The sequence below is a fragment of the Humulus lupulus genome, chromosome X (assembly GCF_963169125.1).
Source record: "Humulus lupulus chromosome X, drHumLupu1.1, whole genome shotgun sequence".
Taxonomy (NCBI): domain Eukaryota; kingdom Viridiplantae; phylum Streptophyta; class Magnoliopsida; order Rosales; family Cannabaceae; genus Humulus; species Humulus lupulus.
Window position 1 is genome coordinate 154176276 of NC_084802.1, and position 27628 is coordinate 154203903.

Consider the following 27628-nt stretch of genomic DNA (forward strand, 5'->3'; position numbering starts at 1 on the left):
TCCTTGAATTTCTCTCCTATTCTTTTGCTATTATTGTTTCTCTCTCCAAAAGGGACTGTGAAATCTAGTATGGGCGGTTGAAACTTCTTAATGGTGTCTATGGAGGTAAGGTAATCAATGAGCCTCCCTTTTTCTCCCTCTTCTCTAGAGTTTTGTCACCAAATTTAGTAAAACCATTATCTCTCACGTGCCCAATTCAATTGAGAGCATTTATGGTGTAATAAAACAAAACCCAGCTGTCCCCTCTGAAAAATTGCCACCTCAGCACATGAATAAGCCTCACTTAAGTCAATTCCACATCATTATCTCAAGCCTCCAGACAATGCTACGAAATCCAATGCAGCCGCATACATGGGTTTTTCCTGCTTTACAACAATTAAGTTAAGTGAGCTACAACACTTACAAGCCATAGAATCCTACATCAACCCAGCAACTTCGCCATTTATTTTGAGTCATTTTAATCATTTCTTAGCAACAATCAAACAAAAAAGACAACAAGAAATGACACACAAAATAATAAAAAAAAAAATTAAATACAAAATAACCACAAATAACACATATCACTCAAACTAACTCATTTATTAGCCTAAAAGTGTCTTAGATAACTTAATTTTCTAGAGTTATCAACCACCGTCCTCGGGTGGAATGCCCCGGGCTCCGCAAACGCTAGCGGTCTGGCAGTCTCCTTAGGCTCCACGCCCTTGGTTATCATTGGCCCTCTTCGGGGGCTGAATGGGCTCGGAAGCCTGATGAGTTCTTTTCCGTCTTTAATCAAGATCTTCATCTACTTTGCATTTTCCTGGTCTTGTGGTGTAGGTGGGGCTCCAGCTCTAGCAAGATGCACAGGTGGCACGCCAGCTGACGGATCTTGCACCACGCCAGTGGGGAGTTTGGGAGGCACTCCTGCTGCATTGACAGGTAGAACTCTGGCTGGGTGCGTAGGTGGCACGCCAGCTGGCTTCCTAGGTGGTACTTTGCCATGGGGGTCCACTCGCAACTCTTGGGTCGCCAGAGTAGCCCTCATGGTGTTAACCATCTCTTGTAGGGCGGCGATATTCCGTTCTTGGGCATCAAGTTATTGTTGTTGGGTGGCCACCTAGCCACGGAGTGCCACCACCTCTGGCGGATCCTCCGCGTCGATGGGTTGAGGATAGTCGTCCTCGTAAAACTTGCCATCTTCATCGTCGTAGTCAGCGTTCTCGTCATAATCCTCCTGGACCATCTCCGGGAGGTCGTGTGGAGGTGGTTGGCTGGGTTCTCCCCCTTTAGATTTGGCGGGAGGAGCAACATTGTCTGGGGCATTTCTACGCGTGGTCACCATGACTGTTTTTTCAAGCTCTCAATAAAAGCACCAAAATATTGATTGTCTTTTTCTCTATCAACTTAATAATAGTTACTAAAGAAAATAAAGAAGATTAACACTGAGATTTTACGTGGTTCAGGTTATAAAACAAGCATATTCCACGAGTCTTTAGTATTAGTGTTCTTGAACTTGTGATGGCAAGCTTCAATTTGTGAATCCTTTTACAATGATACCTAGCCCTATTTATAAAGGTTGAGGGTCAGTAATATCATTTATTACAAATATTCCCTAATTATTTGGGGAGTTAATTACTATTCAACCCCTCCTAATATTCTAATTAAGATTGTGGGCCATTGCATATCGCATGGGGCCCAATTCGTAGGTTGCAACCAACTTTATGGGAGACACGCCTGTGACACTGTCAGAATGTGGCTGCACGTTTTCCTGTGTCAGGCGACATTGTGGGAAAGACCAATTATCGAATGTATGAACTCGACGTCACTACTCGAGGCACCAAAAAAACTATCAGACGATCTTGTGGTGGCCTAAGGCTACAGTGACTGACACCTAGTGTTCTCTTCAGGCCCGAGGAAAAAACTCCTAGACCTAGAGGACTATCGAGTCAGGAAGACAGGAGGACTGCTATTGTTGTCATCGGGACGTGGCCTCACTTAGAGACATCCATGTCTAAAAATGGATCATGACTTACTTAGAGGAGACTACACTTTGAGAAGCTCTAAACGAGATTTACATATCTTTATTATCTCCCGAGGAGCCTAATTATTTCTCTAATTACTGCCACGTGTCCAATGATGAAATCACGAACAACAAAGATAAGTGTAAATTTAAAAAAAAAAAAAAAAAAGAATTATTGTATAAAGTTATGTTTTTAATTAAAATTTCTTTTTAAATTGTTTAGATATTAATAAAAAAATATATTTGATAATTAAACTAAGAATAATAAAAATTATTCTAATTTAGAAAATAATTTATCAAAATGTATTTTTAGAGAACTTATGCCTTTTGAAAAAGCTAGGACCCTAGTTTCTCCAAAAAAAATCTTATAAATTAAAAGATGACTTTTTATTTTTTACCCAAATACTTCAAAAGTACTTTTTAATTATTAAATACTAGAAACAACTTAAAATAAATTAAGTCAAATGAGGCCTTTATTTGATATTAAAATAATAATTTTAGATTTTAAAAAATAGAGACAAACAAATTTACACTATATTTGGTAAAGAGGAAATAGTGTGGATGGAAAAAGGTGGAGGGAAAGAGATGAATGGAGAGGTGGGATCCTTTATTTAGTAAGAGTGGGGAAGGGAAATGAGAGATGAAGGGAGAGGTGGGACTATGTTTAGTAAGAGTGAAACAAGAAGGGAAATGAGAGATAAAGGAAGATCTTTTCTTCCCTCAAAACTCACAAATTTCAATCCCTCAAGAAATAGAGGAATAAAAAAAAGACAATAAATACATAAAATGTTATATTTGTTCTTAAAAAAACTAATACACATATTTATGTTACAAATGATAATATGGTAATTTTAATAATTAATTTCTTCTCCATTCTTCTAATTTCACTTCTAATGTCAAACAACATAGTGAAAAATTACTTTCTTCTCCTTCCACCCTATTCTCCCTTCTTCTTACCAAACATAGTATTAAGTATGAAATTATTTATTGATTATTTTATAAGATTTTTATATTTTTCATTTTTTTACTTAAGAAAATGAGTTTTTAGTTGGAAACTTCGACCAAATATGCTTATTTGAACAGGTTGAGATTATTGACATTTTTTTTTGGATTGTTACTTCTCTTAATAATTTAATTATTATCATATATATTATTTTGATATATTAATATAAATATATTTATTAAAAAAATAAAAATAAAAGTCAATTATCATTTTTTAAATATATAATAAATCATTTATATATTAAATAATATGTTTATATAACTTTGGACCCAGTATTTCCTTCGATTATTTGTTTAGACTCTTTGATTATAAAAATTTATTTTTGGACTCTATATTTTGTAAAATAAATCAAAATAGTCCTCTAAGCTTGATTATGTTCAAAATATATTTTAATATAACCAAAATGCCCTCAAATTTTATGACTTAATAACAACACAAAATTAAAAAAAGAAAAATACCAATTTGGCCCCTATATTTTGTCTAAATGCTTGATCAGTCCCTATATTTTGTTAAATGAAAAAACAGACCTTGTATTTTACAAAATAGATCAATTTAATACCTTGAGCCTGATTTTGGTAAAATTATTTTCAAATATGACCAAAATGCTCAAAAGTTTTCAACTAATGAATTAAATAAATAATTAAAAATATATATTAAAATAGAAAATAAATTAAAATGATTTTAAAATAAAAATATTAAAAATTAAAACATAATTATAATTTTAATCTCAATACTAAACTTAATTAAATAAATTAAAAATCTTAAACAGATTTAATTAAATCTAAAACTAAATAAAATTAAAAACTAAAAAAACCCCCTAAAATTAAATTTTCTTCTTCTTCTTCAGTTTCTCTTCTTATTCTACTTCATCTTCTTCTTCATTTCCTCTTGCTCCAAATGGTGAAGGATATGGGGCTGGGTTGCAGTGGGTTGTCTCCTTCTCGGATCTAGGTCGTGGTGGGGCTTTGGCGAGAGGTAACGAATAGAGCTGGGTTTTAGTGGGGTTGGGTTGCAATGGGGCTTTGGCGATGGGGTCTTCAAATAATGATAAGACTAGGTTGCAGTGGGGTTGTTTCCTTCTCATATTTGGGTTGTGGTGGGGCTTCAAATAGAGGTCACGAATAGAGCCTCAGATCGTTGGGTAGCAGCTTGCAAATCTAGCTCTTCGTTGGGTAGCAGCTTGTAGATCGTTGGACAAAGCTGCTGGGTGCTCCGACTATGGCTCTGGCAGTATTGGGTGAAATCTCGGGGATTGGAGATCTAGGCTTCGACTCCAGCTCTTTGACAAAGAAGTGATATGTCTGGGTAATTTTATTTGTCTTGTAATTTGTTTGTATAATGTGGGTGATGTGTTGATGTATTACAATGAAGGTGGTGGAACTAGTATTGAATTTTATTCATGTTTCTGCTAATTTTTGTTCATGATTTGTGAGTGAAAATGGGTATATTGAAGAAAGGAAATGAATCCATTTTTATTATGTGTTTTGGTTATTGATTCTGTGATATTGATGATTTTTTTTTCAAATTTGGGTTGAGGATGAACTCAAGAACAAAATTTGAATTTTTTTAATTTAAGTTGAATAGTTGGGATTTAGGATGGTTTCTATTAATTTTCTCTTCCAGTGATTCATTAGATGATAAATTAGATTTATGGTAGATTAAGTTTTAATTTAATGATATATTTAGTTTTAATAAATTTTTTAAATATTTTTTATTTTAAAATCTATTTTTCATTATTTAATAAATTCATTAATTCAGAAATCTAAGGGTATTTTAGTCATATTGAAAATTTATTTGACTAAAATCGGGTTCAGGGTATCATTTTGTTCCATTTTGTAAAACATAGGGTTCGTTTTGTCATTTAACAAAACATATGGGTCGATCGAGTATTCAGGCAAAACATAGGGGCCAAATTAGTATTTTCCCTTAAAAAATCCTCTCCTCTCTCTCCCTTTGTCTCATGTTCTCTTTTCCCCACCACCACCACCGTCGGCCCTAGCTTCGTGCACCACCCGACGAGATGCCCATGTACCCAGCCCAACCCCAACAATCAAAATGCCCTAGGACTTGATTGTTTGATGATTCAAAAATAATATATTTGATTTGTTAATTTGATTGAAAAGTCCTATTTTGAAAATAATATTTTAACTTTTCAAATTCTTGATTGGTTTGTCATTTTATATCTAAAATAAATGGGAAGTGGGTCTCATTTATTTTTGTCTAAAAGTTGAGGATTTGTAAAAAACGATAAAATAATGTTTTATATAGGGGTGCTCAGGATCCAAACCAATCAAATTACCCTAAACCAATCCAATTACAAAAAAATTAGATATCTGTAATGACCCGACTAACTTAAAGACCTTGGACCATTAAAACTACTAAGACATAGCTATTATTTTCGAATACATACATAAAATAATAGAACTTTATTAGAAAATCCAAAATATGGGATCCCATTGTTATTACATAAAAATCATAAAGAAAATTAAACCTTTATTTTAATCGTTCAAATACTAAATGCGAAAAATCATAAATACATAATTAAAAAGACTCGAAACATAAACGTCATCCTCGATCGTTCCCATCAGTCCATTTATTTAGTTCTCACCCAATACACATGCCAAAGCTGCCATGGATCTGTCCCGCCTTCCATGCTCATTTACCTGCACCATCTAAATAAAAAAGAACGAGCCTAATGCCAGTAAGGAAAAACTACTAAAGCATAACATAAAACATAAGACTACAAATTAATTTTCATTAACTCATTATCGTAGCATGTGATAGAAACCATCTAGGCCCTCTTGCTACTATTTAGAGGTAGGTTTAAACACAACTATAGTCTATGATAATGATAAAAATCTTGGGATTTTCTTATTTGCTATCTAAGCAATCATATTTCCCAAGTGACTGTAATCATAAAAACAACATACATATATACATACACATAGCATATAAACATAATCATAACACATAAATTCTAACGTATTTTCCTTACTAAAAACTGGGGTATTGGAGACAAGTGCGGGATTAGAAACTCCTAAAACCAAACAGTAAAATCATAAGTTTCCTAAAGAAAAAGAAGATGAAAAGAAGATCTAAACCAATAAGATAAGAACTTACGAAAACCTTAAGTTTAAAAGGAAATCAAACACCTAACCAAAAGCCATTATAACAAGTTAGGATTTGAAGAAAATGAAAAGAATAAGAGGAACTACAATGAACTAAACCTGAGGATAAAAGTACCTTAGATAGCTTAGAACTTCGATCTACACCTCAATACAAAAATCACACTCTAGCTTACTTCCTAAGTGTTTAGAAAAGCTCAGATTTGAAAGCTTTTAACCCCAAAACCCTAGTGTTTCTCTCTAGAATAAAATTAGCAGCTTGGAGGCTCTGAGAAGTGCTTGAATGATGATGCAAATGGCTGAGTGAAGAGTCCTATTTATAGAGTTCAAGGAGTGAAACTAACTCCCATTAAAATAAATAAATAATTGAATAAAAATAGAATTTTATGCTCAACAGATGCCCAGAACTTGGTCAAAATCGTTCAAGAGCAAGTCCAAGTTATTGAGGGTTGTTTCTAGCTCGGATTCCATGGACTTTCAAAATATTCTAATCAATCCCAAGTCTAAGAGCTCTTGCAATTGCGCTTTCAACTCCTTGAGTTCAGTAGGTGCCATCCGGTATGGTGCCTTTGAGATAGGCTCGGTTCCCAGTACTAGTTCGATTGTGAAGTCAATTTCCCGAGTAGGGATAACCCTGGTAAGTCGTTAGGAAATATCTCTGGAAATTCCTTTATGATGCGGATGTCTCCAACCTTTAATGGTGTTCATGTGCCACATCCATGACGCTTGCTAAGAAAGTGTGACATCCTTTCTCTATCATCCTTTGAGCTTTGAGAGATGAGATAAGAGGTGTCCGTAGTCTTGAAACCTTTCCCATAAAATATAGTTTCTAACCCTCAGGAGTTTCAAACGTCACTTGCTTACGTCTACAGTCGATGGTTGTACCATGTCTCACTAGTTAGTCCATGCCTAGTATTACATCGAAGTCCTTGATCTCTAGCTCTATCAAGTCTCCTTCTAGCTCCATGCCCTTGACTTTGATTAGTACTCCTCGGACTATTCGTGATGATAGAACAACTTCGCCCGAAGGTAGTTCCGTAACAAACCTAGTTCTAAATCTTTCACAAGGTTAGTCTAATTTCTCTATCATTCCTAACGAGATATACGAGTGTGTTGCTCCCAAATCAAACAAGACTGAACGTATATTATCGAGGATAGGAAGCTGACCTGCGACCAACTTGTTACTAGCTTCGACTTCTCCCTGGGTCAAGGCGAAGACTCTGGCTGGAACCATCTTGTTGCCATTCTTTTCTTCTATTTTGAGGTGGACAATCTCTTTTTCGATGACCTTCCTAGCCACAATTGTAACAACCCTTGGTGTTTGCACGACACTCCCCAGGATGTATTTTCTGGCACTTGGAGCACTGAGGGTATTCCACATAACCCGGCTTGTTATTACCATTGTTAGTCCGTGTTCTTTTGTCAGCACCGACTTGCTTATTATCAGGATGCTTTCTTTTCTGCCCATTATTGTTATGCTGGTTGTTGTTGTGGTTTCGACCATTCTAAGTCTAATTCTGCTACTTGGATTCAGACTTGCTTGCCTCCTCCTTACTAACATTTGCTTGGAGCCTTTCCACCTCTATAGCTGTTTCCAGAACATCGGCATAAGAAGTGGTTCCAGGGTTTGCAAGCTTGACTCCTAACTCAATCTTGGGTCTGAGTCCCCTGGTGAACTTGGTAACCCTCAAGTAGTCGGTTGGGACCAACTTCGGTGTGAACTTGGCTAGAAGATCAAATTGTCGAGCGTACTCGACTACCGTCAAATTTTCCTGCTTCAGACTGGCACACTCTTCCACCCTCATAGCGATGACTGTCGAGTTGTAGTAATTTTTGTAAAATAGCTCCACAAATCTGGCCCAAGTCATGGTGGTGATATTAAGAGTCTGTTGTACCAAATCCCATCATATTCTAGCATCCTTTTTCAGTAGAGAGGAAACACAGGATATCTGATTCGCGTTGTCGAGGTTCATGTGTGCCAGAATCGACTCTACATTCCTGAGCCATTCTTCAGCCTCAAAGGGGTTGGTTGCCCCTTCAAAATTTGGAGTGTGTTGCTTACCGAAACGCTCGTAGACTGGCTCTATGTACTGAGCTAGATAAGGCGCATAGTTCGCCATCGGCCATCACTTATATGGATATCCTACATTCTTCCCCTACTAGGGTGCTTGAGTCGTTGGATGAGGCTGCAGCTGAGTCTGTGGCTGAGGCTATAGTTGAGGCTGCAACTAAGGCTGTTGTTATTGTTGATGTAGTAGTTCTTCTACTTGTTGTCATAACCGGATAATCTCAGCTTTGTTGTCAACCGGAGGTGGTGCATTTCTATTAGCAGTAGCAGTGGTAGCATGCGTTCCCCTTCTTCAGACTGGAGGGGCCTCGTGAGTCTTGTTGGTGATGTTGGGGGCATTGTCGTTCGTGCGTGCAGACCTTTGTAGCGACATCTTCGGCAAAGTTCTAACAGTTGAGAAAACACGTTAGAACTTACCCTAATAGTTTCTAAGGCAAAACTTAGTCTAAACAAACATAACTCGGACCTATCAGTTATGATTTCTTATGAAATATTATCTAAGCCTTCTTTATAAATTAGGGTCCTATATGACTTAATTCTCAGGCTCGAAACTTGTCGCTATTCCAAAGTTAACCATATTGAGGGAGGTTTGGGATCGGTAAGATCGTTCCCACTACTATTATAACGCCTTGGATAGCCAAGACCGTTAGACTGTGTATTTATAAAAGTGCAAGACTTGCTAATCAAGTCATTTAGTTAGAAACGTGTTACTGAAACTATAATTGAACTAGGGTTAAAATATTTTGGTCACAAAAGTTGCATTTCATATATTTAAATATTTTAGTACATGGGATCCCAAAAGAAATAGCATTTAAAAGATGGTTTACAAAATTTCAGGTTATAGGTACAACTACTGGCCACTCTAAGGGCTAAACAGACATTTAGGCTTTCCTGTCTTGTACCACTCCTCGGCCGTGGCAGCCGATCAGCCGACTATGTACATTCAGCCTCAAAGCTCTCCCACTCAAGACTGGTCCACCTTACCCTTTCCTTTACCTGCACCACGTAGCACCCGTGAGCCAAGGCCCAGCAAGAAAACAGAATAACAGAGCATAATCATCAATTAAACAATCAGATAACTCGAACAGTATTATCATATACTTAACAACCCAAAATATCCATAATCAGGTATTCAAGATACCAAGTTCATCAATTCACATTAATAACCAATTCACATATAATAACCAAGGTCGACGCCCTTAGGTCGCACCGCCTATTTATCCCACTGACTCCGGCCCGCTTAAACCGAGCTTAGTGAATATCAAGTTGTCCTCAGCTACCAGCGGTTGAGCCACGCCCTATACGCAAATATTTATTCTGGCACTCTTAGGCCGTTTATCACATTTCCCATGGCATAATACCATCTATGACATCATACAAATATAGGGAGCTCTTAGTCCCAATACAATCACATAACCGGATGCAGTTTTCTTACCTTTGGATTCCGGTAGCTTTGATCAATGATGACAAGCCTCAAGCACGATCCCTTCCGAGCCCTAGCGTACACCTAGTCACGGTCACAAGTTAGAACCATTACCAAACTTTAATCCCAAAACCTAACCTCGGGACCAATCCCGAGCCCTCGAGAAGCCCTAATTCCACCAAACGGGGTGGTGGAATCAAACCCCGAGCCCTTGGGCAAAAACCTTAAGAAATAACCCAAAATCCCCCTTCTAAAAAAAGGGTAGCGCTACAACGCCATAAAGAAGGCGCTATAGAGCTACAAAAAGAGCCAAAAATCTCTAAAACAACAGGGCCTAGCGCTGTAGCGCCCAATGACTAGCGCTATAACGCTAGTCACAGCACAACCAAACCCAAATTTTCTTCCTTCAATTTTCCCCAAGCCAAACCTCTCCAAAACTCATCCAAACCTCAACCATATCCCAAAAAAAGCCTACCAACATCTATAAATCATCCCATAAGACCCAACCATATGAAAATCAACCACATGTACCCCAAGATAAAGAATTCACCATGATTGAGCTTAAAGCTCAAAACTCAGCAGAATAATAGAAATTCAGGACTTTGAAGCTAGAACTTCTTACCTTTGATGGAGGATTTCGACCTAGGTTATCTTCCACACCTTCTTAGTTTTCACTCCTCAAAACCACAGGCTTAATTCCCTAGAATTCCCATGAAAACTCAGCTTAGAACAACCATTTCAACACCAAAAACCAGAACTGAAAAAACACTTTGAAACTTACCTCAAATGGACTGAATTACTCTTGCTAACTCCTCAAGCCAAATAAAGGGGCCAAGTGTGAAGTCTTAGCCTAAAGTTCCTCAGAATTTCAGCCTCAAATTCCACCAGAAAGGGTGAGAGAAACCTAAACCGTGAGAGAGAAAACAAGACTTCTGTCTTTCCTTTTTTCCTTTCCTTTTCCTTTTGTCTCTTTCCTTCCTTCAGACTTCTAAAGTTTTCTACACATTCCACTAAAGCAATAAAGCAAAAGTAATACTTATCTTTGATTTTTAAACAAAATGACCAATTTGCCCTCCTATAATTCCTAAGCCTTTAAATCAATCTAGGGGCATTTTGGTCATTTGCTCCCAATTCCTGCTAATTCCTCGAATGTCTCTAATATTTACCGCTTACTTCCCGACACCTAACTAATCACCAATTATATTCCTCAATATCAAATAGACTCCAATATATTTTCTAAATTCCCAGAAATACCCCCAGGCTCGCCCCGAGCCGGGTATAAATTCTCACCGTGACTTTTCCGCTAGACCGCTCACTAGGATCGCCTCGAGTCTCAAGCTGAAAATATATCCACATAATAATGTGGTCTCAAAAATTAACACAAATATTTACATTTATGCCCTCAACGGGCCAAAATTACGAATATGCCCTTATAACCTAATCAGGGCCTACATGCATACTAGTACACATAGTCATGCATCACATATATCTAAATAATCATATAAACATGATTTTAATCATTTAAATCACATATAATCCAGTTATGCTCTCCCGACACACTAATCAAAGCCCTTAAGCCTTATTAGTAAATTTGGGTCGTTACAACTATGCCCCCCTAAACTCTCAATACAGAACCTGGTTCATTGATTTGTATCCACCCTCATCGAACTCAATCATTATTTATTGAATTTATTCTAAGTTAATTATGATTGTAAAAAAAATAATCAAACTCATACATGCCATAAAAATAACATTCATTTGGAAAAATATTTTCACTTATTAGAATAATAAGTTCAAAATAAATAAAGAGTATACTAATAATAACTAGGGTAAACATTCTAAAAATCAGGATCTTCTACATCTGACCCTTCATCTAGCATATCATCAATTATTTCCTCATAAGCATCAGTATCATAAGCCTCGAAACTACCACTGGGAATATTCATTAGGATATTATGCTTTTGTTCATTGGCGAATTGAAACTCAAACCTATAGGTAAACCTAAGTATAAGAAAATAATATCTCATGGTGTACATCCTAAAATTCAGCACGAGCTTATAATGTTTTTAAGGAATAACACCCGTGACACAAGCTCACGATATATTTAGCTCGGGGTATGCTAGAGACTTGACGTATCATTGGATCTTTAGAAACCCGGATATGTTATATAGACGTGCATGGTCAGACATAGCATGTCCGCAGATCCCTAAAAACCCGGACATGTAAGATAATCGTGCATAGTCAGGTAGGACATGTCCGATTATCTCTAAGGACCGATGATTAGTTTTACCTAATGTTCAGACCATACTAAGGATAAATTGTAATATTTGAAATTAGTGTGATACAGATAACACTGAGTGTTAAGTCACGTGATGACCCCTAGGCCTATCCAAGGATTTTCTCTATAAATACTAAGATCTTGGATAGGGCAAGGAGAGTGGTAGTTTCTGTAATACAAAAACTCTGTCAAAATTCAGAGAGAGAGAGTACCATAGAGGCGTGCGATTGGTTTTCTCTCTCCCCATGGTGAGGCGTAAGAAAACTTCTCAGAAGCCTGGTTCGAGTTCTTCTCCGACTGTGAGTAACAATGTCAAGGTTCATCATGAAGGAGTGGAGGAGGAAGATACTGTGAGGGGGGATCCCACGGATGAGGTTTTTGCTGATATGGTGGATATGTTTCAAGAGGGTGGGGAGGAACATTCTTTGGTGGATAGCAAAGTGCCCAATTCTGGGAAAGTATCTGGTACCAGGTCGTGGGCGATTGAAGCAGAGGAGAAAGATTTTCAGGAATTGGCAAAGGAAAAGTGGTCTAAATTTCAGGAGTCTTTTGTAGCTAATGGTGGTGCTTGGCTCAAATATGAGGAGCCTCTGGTCCGTGAAGGGAAATTGATAGCTCAAGTCGATAAAGAGGAGACTGAAGTGGAGGCATCCTTCTGGCAATCAGCACTGGTATGTGTAGTTTTAGGGGCTAATCCTCCTTTAGCTGTTTTTGAAAGATTCATTAATCGTATATGGGGTAAGTTGGGTATAGAGAGAATTGCTCGTATGAATGTGGGTCATACTCTAGTCAAATTTAGGGATGAAGCTACTAGGGATATAATTCTGGAAGCAGGAGTGGTTCACTTTGACAGGAAACCGGTTTTGCTGAGGCCTTGGTCGACAGATTTAGATAAGATGAGGTTGGTGAAATCAGTTCCAATTTGGATTCGATTGCCAGACTTGGGTCTTCAATATTGGGGTCTAAAAAGTCTGAGTGCTCTTGTTAGTACAATAGGTAAGCCTATGATGATGGATAAGGTTACTAAGGATAAATCTATGGTGAAATTTGCTAGATTTCTTATGGATGTTGAGATTACTGATCAGCTACCTCATTCTATTAATTTTATCAATGAACGAGGCCAATTGATGGAGTAGGCTATAGAATTTGAATGGCTTCCCACCCGATGCTCTTGTTGCAAGAGTTTAGGCCATACTGTATCCAGTTGTAAACATGCTCAGGAGGTAGTCTGGAAGCCAAAGCAGAAGGTTCAGATAAAGGGGATTCTAGGGGAGATACTGATCTGTGTGAGTCAGGGCTTGAGAATAGATCAAAGGATTCTAACCAACTGGTTGTTGATAAGGATGCTCAAAAAACTAGTGAGGGAGTATAGTTGGCTGTTAAGGGAGACTCGAAGTCTGGTATGACAGCATCAGCTGTAGCAGTAAAAGAAGCAAGTTGTTCTATGACAGGGAATGAGAAACCTTGGTCTACCCCTAAAAAAGTGGGAGGTTTAAGGAAAAATGTTCCAGCTGATATGGCATTGAGAGCAAATAAGTTTAATATTTTGCAGGAGAATCAAGAAGAGGTTTCAAAGAAGAAGTTACAAGAGAACCAACAATCTAATGGAGGGGTGTAATGTACTGTGTTGGAACATTAGGGGTTTAAATAGTAGGAATAAGCAAAAGTCCTTGTTAGATTTCTTTGGTTTAGGCTCGTTTCTTGAAACTAAACTAAGTAGTAATAAGGTTGAGGAGATGACGAAGGATGTTTTCTTGGGTTGGAATTGGTACAGCAATCGGGCAGTGGAAGGTAGAATTTTGTTGGTTTGGAAACATGATATAGTTCAAGTTACTATTACTCAAGAGATGGACCAGCTAATCAATTGTGAAGTGAAGATCAAGGGTGTTAATCAAACAACTTATCTGTCTTTTGCGTATGGTAGAAACTCAGTGGAGGAGAGGAAAAATCTCTAGGCTCAATTACACTTACCTCAGGTTAATATTAGGCCTTGGTTGGTTGTTGGGGACTTCAATGCAGTTTTTGAATTTGATGATCGTATTGGAGGTAGATTGGTAGCTGCTTTGGAAGTAGAAGATAGTCGTCAATGGAGGGCTAAAGCTTTGTTGAATGAACTAAGATCTAGTGGTTCTATCTTTATTTGGTCTAACAAACAAAAAGAAGGTTCAAGAATCTTCTCAAAGTTGAACATAGTTTTTATCAATGAACTGTGGCTTGATATCTTTCCTGATTCAGAGGCTCGGATTAACTGGGATACAATATCTGATCATTGTTATTGTATCATCAAAACAGTTCAGTTTCAGGTTTCAGGGATTAGGCCATTCAGATACTATAATATGTGGGCTAATCATAAGGAATTTTGGAGTACAGTCTTGAATATCTGGTCTAAACCAACTGGTGGTTATGGTTTGCAGCAGACCATTTAGAAATTAAGGAGGCTTAAACCTGCTTTAACTCAGTTCAACAAGAAGCAAGTTGGTGATGTTGTCCAGAATTATGCAGCAGCTAAACAGAAATATGAGTTGGCCCAATTCTTGTTGCACCAGTCTCCTTCTTCGAGTATGTTACAGCAGGAAGAGATTGAGGCGGCTACTGAGTATATTAGAATGTTTAAATTGTATGAGAGTTTCCTGAGGCAAAAAAGCAAAATTAATTGGCTTAGATTTGGTGATGAGAACACAACTTACTTTCATGCTAGTCTGAAACAGAGGAGAATGAGGAATCATATCACTAGTTTTATTAATGACGAGGGTCAGATTGTTGAGACTTATTCAGAGGTTATTGCTCATTTTTACAACCATTTTAAAGGAATTCTTGGTAAGAATAGTGCTACTACTGGTCGGGTTGATCTGAACTGTTTCCAGCAGGGGTCTGTTTTGTCTTTGGAGCAACAATTAGAACTGATACAGCCTTTTACTAAGAAGGATGTTAAGAGATCTTTATTCAATATCCCCTCAATCAAGAGTCTTGGCCCAGATGGTTTTGGCTCAGGTTTTTATAAAGCCCTCTGGAAAGATATAGGGGAAGAAATCTCTGAGGCGATTTTGATGTTCTTTGAGCGTGGAGTGATTCCTGCTGAGTTGAATGGGACAATCTTATCTCTTATTCCTAAGGTTGATTCTCCCACTAAGGCCACTGATTATAGACCTATAGCCTCCTGTAACACTCTCTATAAATGTATTTCTAAGATGATTTGTTTCCGGTTGGCTAAGATTCTCCCTGTGATAATTCATCAAAATCAAGGAGCTTTTATAAAGAATAGACAGCTTGCTCATAATATTTTAATTCTTCAAGACATTCTCCATGGCTATACTAGGAAGAATATTTCTCCCCGATGTGTGCTAAAAATTGATCTTAGTAAGGCGTATGATTCTATTGATTGGGTATTTATGGAGGATATCTTGACAACTTTTTGTTTTCCTAGAAGGTTTATTCAATGGATAATGACTTGCTTGACGGGTACTTCTTATACTCTTATGTTCAATGGGAGATTACAAGGAATTTTTGAAGGGAGAAAAGGATTAAGACAAGGAGACCCTATCTCTCCTCTGCTTTTTGTGCTGGCCATGGAGTATCTCACTAGACTTCTAAAGCAAGCTTCTCATCACAGAGAGTTTAGATTTCATCCCATGCGTAAGCATTTGCAGCTTGTTAATTTGTGTTTTGCGGATGATTTGATTCTGTTTTGTAAGGGGAATTTTAGATCTGTTTAGATTTTATTTGAAGGATTTTTGAAATTTTGCCATTGTTCTGGTCTAGCAGCTAATTTGAGTAAATCTCAAATATTCTTTGGGGGCTTGGCAGCTGAGATCAAGAATGATATTCTTAAGTCTGTTTCTCTTGGAGAGGGGAGTTTTCCTATGAAGTATCTCGGGGTTTCTCTGAGGCCCACGAGATGGGTGGTGGCTGATTGTGGTGATATAATCAAGAAAATTCAGACTAGGCTCCATGTTTGGGTGAGTAGACATTTATCTTTTGCGGGGAGAACTTAGCTGATTTTTTCTGTATTGCTAGGCATTCGCAATTATTGGATGAATATTTTTATGCTTCCCTATAGTGTCATTTAAGAAATTGACAGGTTGTGTCGTAACTTCCTTTGGGGAGCCAAAAACAATTGCAGCAAGTTCCATTGTTCCTCTTGTTCTCAGGTTTGCCGTCCTAAAGTTTTGGGTGGTCTGGGTTTTAAGGAGGGATCTAATTGGAATAAAGTTCTTTTGGCTAAATATCTTTGGGCTTTGTCTTCTAAGCAAGATGTTTTATGGGTGAAATGGATTAATGAGGTCTATCTAAAAGGTAAATCTTTCTGGTCTTATCAGTTGAAACTAGATGTTAGTTGGTATTGGCGTAAGTTGTGCTACTTGAGAGAGACCTTTTCTGAAATGGATTTGGAGGTTTCGACTGTACATGGTAAACTGAACTTGAAGTTTCTGTTTAGTAGCATGCTTCAGAGGGATTCAGTTGGGTTTGCTAAGGCAGTGTGGTGTAGTCTTTCAATGCCCAGGCATCATTTTATACTTTGGCAACCAGTTCTTGGCCATTTACTGACTAGAGATAATCTGGTTCGGTGCCAAATTGATGTTAGCTCTAAGTTCTGTCCGGCTTGTGAGAGTGTTGAGGAATCTCATAAACACTTATTCTTTGACTGTGTTTTTTCTCAACAGGTTTGGGAGATACTTAAGCATTGGTTAGGTCCTGGTATTTGGCCGAATCAATGGGACAAATGGAAGCAGTGGTTAGAAGGGAAGCCTAAAAATATGATGCATCGCATTTATGTAGCATCTTTGCCAGCTGCAGTTTATAATATCTGGTGTAATAGAAATTTTTGCTTTTTTTCTCATTTCTCCTACACTCTTCATTGCTTAGTTAGTATGATCAAGAGGTGTCTTAAAGTTAGATTGCAGGGTCGGCTGAGTCAAAAAGATCTGAACAGGAATTGTTGTCTCACTGAGTTTGTTAGGATGTTATAAGCTGTTGTGTTTGTGGCTTGGTCTTTGAACTAGCTGGTGTAATTTGTTTGGTGCAATATATTCTTCTTTTTGATCAAAAAAAAAAAAAAATTCAGAGAGAGAAATAGTAATAATATAGACTCGTGGACTAGGTGGATTTTAACTACTGAACCACGTAAACAAGACGAGTGTTCTTGAGAGTTATTTTCTGGTGCTCTTGAATATTATTTTTCTTATTACGGTTTATCATTAAGCACTAATTCATTCTAGCTATTTTCATAATTCACTGTTGGTGAAAAACCACGTCAACAGTTTGGTGCTTTCATTGAGAGCTACATATTAGTGCTTTCATCAAGATCCCAATCAAAGTTCATCATGGTGGTCACTCGATCGAGGCACGACAATGAAATGGAATAGCCTGGTGGGAGGAGGGTCACCATATTGCTGTTTTCGATGAGCATAGCCCTGAAGTTCAACAACGGTCGGGAAAACAACCGATGGGCCACGGCGACACTGGGAGTTCAGCATCATTGCCGCCAAATCCGAACCCGGATTACTTGATTGTGGTAGAGTTGGAAAACATGCAGTTAAGAAGCCATTTGGCCAAAGTAAACAAGAAAATTGAAGAGGTTTTGTCTTGGCTACCTCCTCTTGCAACTGATGTTAATGTCGGAAAGAGGCAAGGTGGAACTCATAATTCCCGCTGGGACGGCCGATCCAGACCAAGTCGATCGGTTAGGACCTCGACCCCAAGTTCTACGCCCATGGCACAAGATCACCAAGATATTCAGCCTGATGGCCCTCCCAGGGGTCATCGGCAAGTCAGCCAGCTGGTTAGGACCTCGACCCCTAGTTCAGTACCATCGTAATATGCGCCTGGAAATGCCCATGGCAACCCATGGGGAAGATTTGGGGCAAACTCACAAAGACAGCAGGTTCCAGCCAACCCCCCTGCGTCACGATCAAATCACCAGGCGCAGAGAGTTAGAAATGGTGGAACAGAATGACCGCGGGCTAATTTGGTCCGTCCTAATGGGACAAAAACTTCCTTGCTAGTTAGGCATCCCCCATCGCCCATAAGACATCCAACACCGCCTCATTCTGCGCAAAATGTTCCTGCTTATGGGGACAGCAAGAGAAATCCTCCTCCCGCTTCCCCTACTCGTTCCCCGCAAACATGCGGCAGTATCCCAAATCCTCATCCTCAACCGCGAGCACTATGCTTCGCTAATGGGAGTTATTGGACTGAGAGCCGTCGAAGTGGTAGGTTCGATATAGATTTGAGAAATCACTTGAGTTCGGCTCAGAGCACTCAAGTTGATCCCCAGACCGATCTTCGAGATCGCCTAAACTCATAGAGGAGAAATTCAGTTCAAAATGGAGTCAGTTACACTCATCAAGAGGGAGGTCATTCTGAAGTACGTGATAACAGGAATGTCCCACCAAACCAAGCTCGAACTTGGAGGGACAAAAACCCGCCGAACGCATACGGTAGGACGGGAGTTGTTGAACAACCCTAGAATAACCAAGGAATCAAAGACCAAACCCTTGAAAGGTTAGCCCAGATGGAGGAGCTGATGAAAAGACTCTTATCAAAAAAAGAAAAAGATGAATATGATTCAGGGGATGAGCTCAAGCTTTTCGCCACAAACATTGCGGCAACTGCATACCCACCAGGTTTCAGGATGCTCCATTTATCAAAATTTGATGGAGATGGAGATCCATTTGACCATTTGGGAATGTTTAACACCCTGATGATGGCCCACAACATTGTATCCGAGCTAAGGTGCCTAATATTTCCCTCGACTCTGATCGGGTCGGCTAGGCAATGGTTCAAATAGTACAAAAAGCACTCTATCAGCTCGTGGAAGAATTTCTCTGCGGATTTCAAGAGAGCTTTCAGGGCTTCTCAGGCAGCTCGGATTAAGGCTGACTCCCTGGAAAATGTAAAGCAGCAGCCCGAGGAACCTTTGAAAGCATACCTAAGTTGGTTTGCCAACATTGTCACCCGAGCTAGAGACGATGACGAGAGTTCTAAACTCATGGCAATGAGGACGGGGATCCTCGTGGGAGGTGACCTATGGCAGGAGCTACAGAGAAAGGGAGTTAACACTATGGATGAGTTCCTAAACTGAGCCTAGAGATGGATTAATCTAGAAGAGGCACGAGCTTCTATTGTAGGAACCAGCCAAGCCCCTGTTTAGCCCGTTGGAGTGGCAACCACTGTGGCCAGTGCTACAACTCAAACCATTGCCCATAATAACCAAGGGGGTAGTAAAAGAAAGGGAAATGCTGAAGGTAGCCAGAGCGGGTTAAAGAAAAAAAGTCCATGGAGAAGTTTAAGTCGATCAATGAAACTTATTCTGACCTCACAGATACTAGAGAGCGCATCTTCTTGGCGAATTTTGCCCGCCTTTCGTGGAAAAAGTCGGAACTGTTAAAGAATCAAAGGGCGAAGAGAGATCCCTCAAAATTTTCTCAATTCCACAATGATATCGGTTATAATTCTGATGACTGCAGATAATTAAAGGACAAAATCGAGACTCTCATTAGGGTAGGACCTTTGGCTCAATATGCCTGGAATCGAGGAACTCCCAGACAACCCGCTGGAAAAAACATTCCATCAACTCCGGAGGCTCCAATGAATCAAAATGGAGATAAGGTGAATCAAGAAAACCCTCCTTCGATCACAGGAGGAGATATAGCAACCATTTTCGGAGGTCCTCACCTGGCAGGCACGAGCAGAGGTGCCCAGAAGAGATATATCAACGAGCTGAAATCCCACAACGGAGTGGAGTTCGTCCCGGAGCAACGACTATCAAAGCACCAACGGTTAGAAAAGCAACTGATCATTTTTACGGAAGAAGACGCCATCCATATCCAGTTCCCACACAACGACCCTTTAGTCATAATGTTTTAGCTCACCAACCGAAGAGTTAGGAGGATACTAGTAGATAATGGAAGTTTTGTGAATCTACTGTTTAGGTCCACCTTAGAAAAAATAGGGTTGTCTGTAACCGACCTAAAGGAAACTTCCATGATCCTATATGGATTTTTCGGTGAGGGATCAGCAGCCATCAGAACGATCAAGCTAGTGGTGACATTGGGAGAAGGTCCACGAACTGTCTCCAAACTCCTTGAGTTTGTGGTGGTCAATTGTCCAGCGGCCTATAATGCGATCTTGGGCTGACCTGCGTTGATGACGTTTGAAGCCATAACCTCTATCCGCCACCTGGCAATCAAATTCCCTCCTCTTCGAGAATATGCACTGTCAAAGGCCACCAGCTTGCTGCCAGGGAATGCTATACCATTTCCATGTAGGGAAAATCCCAACTCGGGCAGCAAACAATGGCCGTACATGACAGAGGCGAGGATCCCCAGGAAATAGAAGTTGCTCCCAGGATGGAAGAACCTCAGAAGGCCAGGGATAGAGGCATCGCCCCGAGCAATGATATCGATCCGCGAATGGGTGAGGATAGATCAGAACTCCAAGCTATCGAAGAGCTCGAGGAGGTAAATATAGATCCCAAGGACGCTTTGAGAATCGTTAAGATTGGGAAAAATCTTGACGATGAGAGAAAAACGGAGCTGATACAATTTTTGCAAGGGAATCTAGATGTCTTCGCCTAGTCTCATGAAGACATGGTGAGAATAAGCCCAGGTGTGATCATGCACACCCTAAACTTGGATAAGAGCATACCCGCGAAATCCCAAAAATAGAGACGTTTAGGAACAACCCGAGCTGAGGCGTTGGAGGAAGAAGTAGCTTAGTTATTAAAGTGCGGGTTCATTCGTGAAGCAAAATATCCAATCTGGGTCGCGAATCCTGTCCTGGTCCTGAAGCCTAATGGAAAGTGGTGGACCTGCATCGATTTCTCTGACCTAAACAAAGCTTGTCTAAAGGATTACTTTCCATTGCCGAGAATTGATCAGTTGGTAGATGCCACTGCGAGGCACGAGCTCATGTCCTTCATGGATGCGTATTCTGGATATAACCAGATCGCGATGAATCCTGCAGACCAGGAGCATACTAGCTTTATGACACCAACAAACGTATACTGTTATAAAGTCATGCCCTTCGGATTAAAGAATGATGGGGCTACCTACCAAAGGTTAGTAAACAAAATGTTCATTGGTCAAATCGAAAAAAACATGGAAGTATATGTCGACGATATGCTAGTCAAATCCAAGACTGTCAACAACCATGTATCCGACCTAAATGAATGTTTTGAGATCCTGAGGAAATATAATATGAGGTTGAATCCCCAGAAATGTACTTTCGGAGTGGCGTCGGGAAAGTTTCTAGGATTCATAGTCAATACAAGGGGGATAGAGGCAAATCCAGATAAAATCAGGTCATTATTGGAGATGTCTTCGCCTAGTTCGCGTAAAGAAGTCCAGAGTCTGACTGGAAGAGTGGTCGCCCTTAATCGGTTCATTTCAAAATCCATGGACAAATGCTTGCCATTCTATAACTTACTCCAAGGGAATAAGAAATTTGAATGGACTGAGGAGTGCGAACAGGCATTTCTCGGTCTAAAGACGCATTTGGACGAACCCCCAGTATTGTCTAAACTAGTGGTAGGGGAGCCCCTATTCCTTTATTTGGCTATGACAGAAAATGCAGCCAGTGCCGTAATGGTCCAAGAATAAGACCGGGTTCAAAAACTAGTATATTATATTAGCAAAAGAATTCTCGGAGCTAAGTCACGGTATCCCCTAATGGAAAAGATGGCATTCTGCCTGATATTAGCCTCCAGGAAGCTTAGGCCATACTTCTAGTCCCATTCAATCCATGTCATGACCGACCAACCTCTAAGGCAGGTGTTACAAAAACCTGAAGCATCAGGACGTCTCTTAAAATGGGCAATCGAACTCAGCCAGTTCGAAATACTGTACGTACCACGGACTACGATCAAAAGCCAGGCCCTTGCTGGCTTCATGGCTGAATGCACTGGATTTCAAGAAGAGCTTTTAAAAGAACCAGTACAGATGTTGTGGAGAATATTCGTGGACGACTCCTCTAATGAGAATGGGTCCGGAGCTGGGATCATATTAATTTCTCCGGAAGGGCATCGATTCCATACCACGCTACGATTCGGGTTCGAGGCATCGAACAACGAAGCCGAGTACGAGGCTTTGTTAGCCAGGCTTAAAGTGGCAAAGGAATTGAAGGCCAAGGCCGTCCAGTGTTATAGCAATTCCCAGCTCGTGGTCAATCAAGTGTTAGGGGAATACCAAGCGCGGGGTACCAAGATGGAAGCTTACCTAGCCAAGGTGAAGAAAGAGCTATCAGAATTTGAGTATGGCGCCGTCGAACATATCCCTCGGGAGCAGAACACTAATGCAGACGCTTTGGTGAAGCTTGCCACATCCAAGGAAGCTGAGACTTTGAACGTAGTACCGGTGGAATTCCTGAAAAGTCCAAGCGTGGCAGGAAGCGCGATGGAGGTCGAGATGATTGACGCTAGGCCGGCCTGGATGACCCCCATAATAGAATATCTTACAATAGGTAAACTGCCTGAAGAAACAAAAGATGCGTGAAGGATACTCTATCAAGCTCCAAGATATGTAATAGTGGATGCGACATTGTACTGGCGAGGCCATTCCTTGCCTCTGCTACGGTGTGTTCTGCCAGAGGAGGCTAAAACTATCCTTCAGGAAGTACATGAAGGCTTCTGTGGAGATCATGCTGGGGGAAAAACCTGGCCTTAAAAATATTAAGGCAGGGTTATTTTTGGCCCACTTTGACAAAAGATTCCATCTCCCATGTTCGAAAATGTGACAAATGCCAACGATTCGCCACAGTTGCATGAGCTTCACCGGTTGAGCTAACAATGATCTCATCCCCATGGCCATTTGTAGTATGGGGAATTGATTTAATAGGAGCTTTACCGAAGGGAAAGGGAGGAGTTCATTATGTGGTGGTGGCCATTATTACTTCATGAAGTGGGTAGAGGCCGAGCCGTTGGCAACCATCACCTCAAAAAGAGTCCTCGAATTTGTGGTTAAGAGCATTGTGTGCCGGTTTGGGCTTCCGAAGAAGATCGTGTCAGATAATGGAACTCAATTCGACAGTGATCTCTTCACTGAGTTCTGTGAAAAGCATGACATAGTTAAAAGTTTCTCCTCGGTTGCATACCCACAGGCCAATGGGCAGGTCAAGGCCATGAATAAGACCCTCAAGGAAAATCTTAAGAAGAGGTTAGACAAAGCCAAGGGATTTTAGCCTGAGCAGCTCCTGCATGTACTATGGGCATACCGGACCTCCCACTGAACTTCCACAGGACATACCCCTTTCTCCCTGACTTTCAGAAGCGAGGCCGTCCTTCCCATCGAAGCAAAAGAAACCACGCACAGGCTCCAGACATTCATCCAGAAGCGGAATGATGAGTTACTCAAGGAGTCTCTTGACCTAATTGATGAGAAATGAGAGGATTCACAACTACAGCTCGTGCATTACCAACAAAAAATCACTCGTTATTTCAATTCCAAGGTTAAAAGGTGTAATTTTGGTTTGGGCAACCTAGTCCTCCGAAGGATCTTTTTGGCAAACAAGGACCCCAAAGACAGTGCTTTAGGTCCGAACTGGGAAGGGCCCTATCAAATAGTGGAGGTCGTGCGTGAAGGAACTTTCAAATTAGCTCGACTGAGTGGAGAAACAATCCCACGGACCTGGAATGCCACTCATCTGAAGAAGTATTATCAATGATGATATCGTCAATCTATGTAAGGCTTAGTTATAAAAGCAATTTGATTAAGAAATGAAGGGATCGCTGTGTATTTCTTGTCTTTCATATAGTTTATTTATGTATTAGTTCGTGTGAAAACATTTGTCCAAGCAACTGAGAAAGTTCACTTTCTGGTTACTTGGGGGGCATATAACCCGAAGTGGATCAGAACATTTGAAACACTTAAAATCCTGGACATAACCAGGTACAAAACTATCCTGGATACAACTAGGTCCTAAACTTAGAAGTTAGTAAAATTGATTGACCAATGTTTTTTTTTAAGAAAACACGAGATGTCAATAAACCTAGCACGAACTAAGTTTTAAAACATTTAAAACCATGGATACAACCAGGTCCTAAACTTAGAAGTTAGTAAAATTGATTAACTGGTGTTTTTTTTAAGAAAACACGAGGTGTCAATAAACCTAGCACGAACTAAGTATTAAATCATACAAAACTATCCTGGAGTCAACCAGGTCCAAAACTTAGAAGTTAGCAAAATTGTAAATTCGATGGCTTCCCTAGAAGCTCGAGATAACAGTAAACGTAACATGGACTGAGTTTGAAATATGTAAAATCCCGGATATAACGGGGTCCAAGGCATGATGCTTGATAAGTATGATACAGATCAACACATTAATTTTGGATATAACCAAGTTCAAAATGTCTATCCCGATCTAAAAGTCGATTCCTAAGATTTTGATTGTGCAAGTCTAGAAAAGCATAAACATGATAAACAATCAAGGAAAAGACAAATAGATAAAAAGTTAGATATATGAATTAAAAACAAATTGTCTCGAGGAAAATAACCTCAAACTAAGCCAAATGGCAAATGTTTATAAAAAAAAAAAGAAGAAACAAAGGGAAAACGCCATCAAGCCCCTCCAGGGCGCTCTGAGGATGTAACCTCTTCGGTCTCCTGCTCACCCGTGGTGGAAGCATCCCCGGTCTCAGACTACTCCTGTAGGATCTAAGCTTTGAACTTCTAAAGGTAGGGATCCCACACTTCATGAGCCAGGAAGGAGAAGTTACCATCCTATTTGAAGGCCCAGCAATGGTACAACATGCTCTCCATGGAGGTCAGCGAGGCCGCTTTCTCCTCTTTAACAGCAACCTCAGCCTCCAGCTGTTTGGCTTTCGCCTCCGTGACCTCAACTTGAAGAGTAGCCAAGGCAACCTTTGTAGCCTGCTCACTTTCTTGGGACAATGCAAGGGCAGCCTTGGCATCGAGCTCGCCTTTTTGAGCAGCTACAAGGGCACCTTTGGTAGCCCGCTCATTTTCCTGAGCAGCAGTTAGGGCGGACTGGGCAACCTGGAGCTCAGCTTGAAGCTCCTCATTCCTAGCCCTGGCCTGGGCTATGCTGCGGTGCTGAGCCAAGACCAACTACAAAAATAAAGATAAGGAAACATGTTAGGCGCATACTGGGGTAAAATAAAAGGAAAAAAAATAATATATCCATGTTTAACTAAGGACAACTATCTTACTGTGAGGGTCATCCCCAAGGCGAACTCCAGGACATTCTTCGGGCTCCTCTCTTCAATTACCCTCAGGTCCTTCGGGTTGGCCTTGTATATGTCCTCCACCACGTGGTTCGCCATCTTATAGAGAATCCCCCAAAAAGTATCGGGGATCTTCTCCAAGTCCTAAGGGTTGATGGGGATACGCACGGTGGTGGTAGGAACAATCAGAGCTGGGGGGTCAGCTTGTATTGTCTGGTCCCGAGTAGGAGCTAATGGGAACTGAGGAGTATCCCCTTTTCTCCGTCGCGACAGCAGTCCCAACAGACGAGCTTGTGCCTTTCCCCTTAGTTGGGGATTTGGAGGTAGTCCCTGTCGCAGGAGGTGTCCTCTTTGCTGTGAATCAGGGCTTCTTTATGGCAGGCCTCGAGCTGGTTTTTCCCTCTCAAAAAATCGTGCAGATTTCGGGAGCTCCTGGTTGTGCCATTTCTTTGCCTGGAAAGAAGGAAAAGGAGGTTAGTATACATGTGAAGTCATCAATTTACATAAAATGTGTATACATATACAGTATAATAAAAGATCTTACCCTTCGGGCTAGGGGAGGAGTTTATTGCCACAACCTCCGGCCTTGGAACTGCTGGAGGAGAGGGGGAGTCTAAGTCTATAATTTCTTGGATTGGGGGAGGTTTAGGCTTAGGTTCTATCTCGGGGCTGGACTCCTCTACGTACTGCCTGAGTCTAGGGGCAAGGGTACCCTGGAGCAGAGAGGGCCACGACCTGAGATTGGTCCCATACTCTTCAAAGAAGGTCGACCTAAAGGATAGGATATTGTCTACGACAACGGTTCCCTTAGGGTAGCCCATGTCATGGCGTAACACTAAGTGGTCCATGCACTGGAGCAGGGTTATATTACGATCTGGGTCACTAGGGTGGCGATGGACAAGCTGGTTTGGATTAAACCTAACTAACCTAAGGTCAGTGACATCCTATCTAAATCCCTATAGGGGTATGGGTTACCTTGGCCAGAGGGGCCGACTGCTGCCCCCGAAGAAGCTCGCTCTAACTCAGGGTTCCGAGCAGCCTCGAGAGCCCACCTCTTCCGCGCGAGAGGCACTTTGTCTTCTTCTTGCTCCTCGCTGTCATCGGCCTCGACATCCCCTTCATGGGTAGGCTGGAGCTCGCGGACCACCGGGAGGTTAGCCCATGTTCTTCTCAAAGCTAGAGTCTGGCCTTCAGCAATTAACTTACACACCAGCTTCGTGTTGTCTAACACGAGTTGGCAGTAGTCCTTCTCGCTAGGCGGAAGCCTAGATAGCGTATCATATTGACCCCTGAGGGTTGCAGACTTGTCCGTCCTCACAAATATGGTAGCACAAAAATACTACTCAATTAGTATATACACGAGAAGTTGATCAAGGTACAAAGAGAATGATTTCACGAGCTAAGAAAGGAAAGGAAAAAGGGCTTACGAGGATGGTTGAAGTATCGGTATTCACAGTTACGGAACCCATTCGACATAAAGAATTGATCTTTATAGTCATTGGAATAGCTGGGGAGCTCGATGACCGAGGGCGAGTTCGAGAATCAGGTCAAGTAATAGAACCTGTCACCTCGCTCTCGTTGTTCCAAGCTGGCCTTGAGGCAGAAAAAGTAAAGGATGTCCGCTGGAGTGGGGACCTCCCATTCATGCTTCAGGAAGAGATACTTCAACCCCGCCAATAGACGGTATGAGTTTGAGGGAAGCTGAAACGATGCTAACTTCACGAGTTGAGGAAGTCGGTGAAGTACTGGTCCATCGGAAGGAAGGCCCCCGCCTTCAAATGCTCGTCGCTCCAGGCCATGAAGTCGTCCTGGAGAGACGCGCAACTCCTTCTCCCTTCATACGGAGGTCGGGCTATGAGGACACCGGTCCCGACCTCAATGTTATGGGACAACATTATCTTGTTGACCCTTCCTTGGGTCGTGATCTTGTTGATGATTGTCTCTGCCTCGAAGAAGGCGTTTGGACCAACCACGACCTCCTTCTCCACCACTAGGCTGAACTGAGGAATAGGAGATTCAGAGGCGATTTCCTTTCCCTTATTGATTTTTTGAGATGAGGTGCCTGCTGCACTCTTCTTGGGTGCGCTCTTCTTGGGTGCCATTAGATCGCCTAGCGAACAAGAACGATGAGTCACTTAGTAGGCGACCTAACATTTTTATAAAGGAAAAGGCAAGGAAGCATGAAAGGAAGTAATGCTTTTGAAGCCCGAGCTGAGCTAATCTCAGCCCGTTGCGTGGTACCACGCACTACCTACACTATGCGCCTAGGTCTCCCAACAAACCCCTGGCATTCAAGGATCCGTGTGTCAGAAAATCTGGCCACTACTATCCTTGGGGGGCGGTTTGAAAACAAAAACCACCCAAGAAAGTGTGTTCCCTAAGCAATCTAATGTTTGAACCTTAACCTTTCATCTTCTATGCACCAAATGGGTATTTTTTTAAGGTTACCCAAATCTACCCAGAATACACCCTAATATCGACTACGGGGAAGCATGGTAAATAAAATGAAAAAAGCAATAAAACAAATATAAATAATAATAGAGCCCATGTGAAGT

The 27628-nt window shown here is 40.8% G+C and overlaps 1 protein-coding gene across 1 annotated transcript; it reads left to right on the top strand.

Annotated features, from left to right (window-relative positions):
• Window positions 1–13632: 13632 nt before the first annotated feature.
• Window positions 13633–16863, top strand: LOC133806383 (uncharacterized). Its single transcript, XM_062244491.1, has 5 exons — window positions 13633–13816; window positions 13916–14199; window positions 14356–15583; window positions 15701–15852; window positions 16045–16863. Exons 1-5 carry the CDS (start codon window positions 13633–13635, stop codon window positions 16861–16863), a joined length of 2667 nt encoding a protein of 888 aa, XP_062100475.1.
• Window positions 16864–27628: the final 10765 nt, after the last annotated feature.

Excerpts from the sequence above, each read along its gene's own strand:
- LOC133806383 (XM_062244491.1), top strand. The coding sequence starts at position 13,633 with ATGACGAAGGATGTTTTCTTGGGTTGGAATTGGTACAGCAATCGGGCA. Across the intron at positions 13,817-13,915 it reads TTATCTGTCTTTTGCGTATG|TTTTTGAATTTGATGATCGT; the intron begins GTAGAAACTCAG and ends ACTTCAATGCAG. Across the intron at positions 15,853-16,044 it reads AGACTAGGCTCCATGTTTGG|GTTTGCCGTCCTAAAGTTTT; the intron begins GTGAGTAGACAT and ends TCTTGTTCTCAG.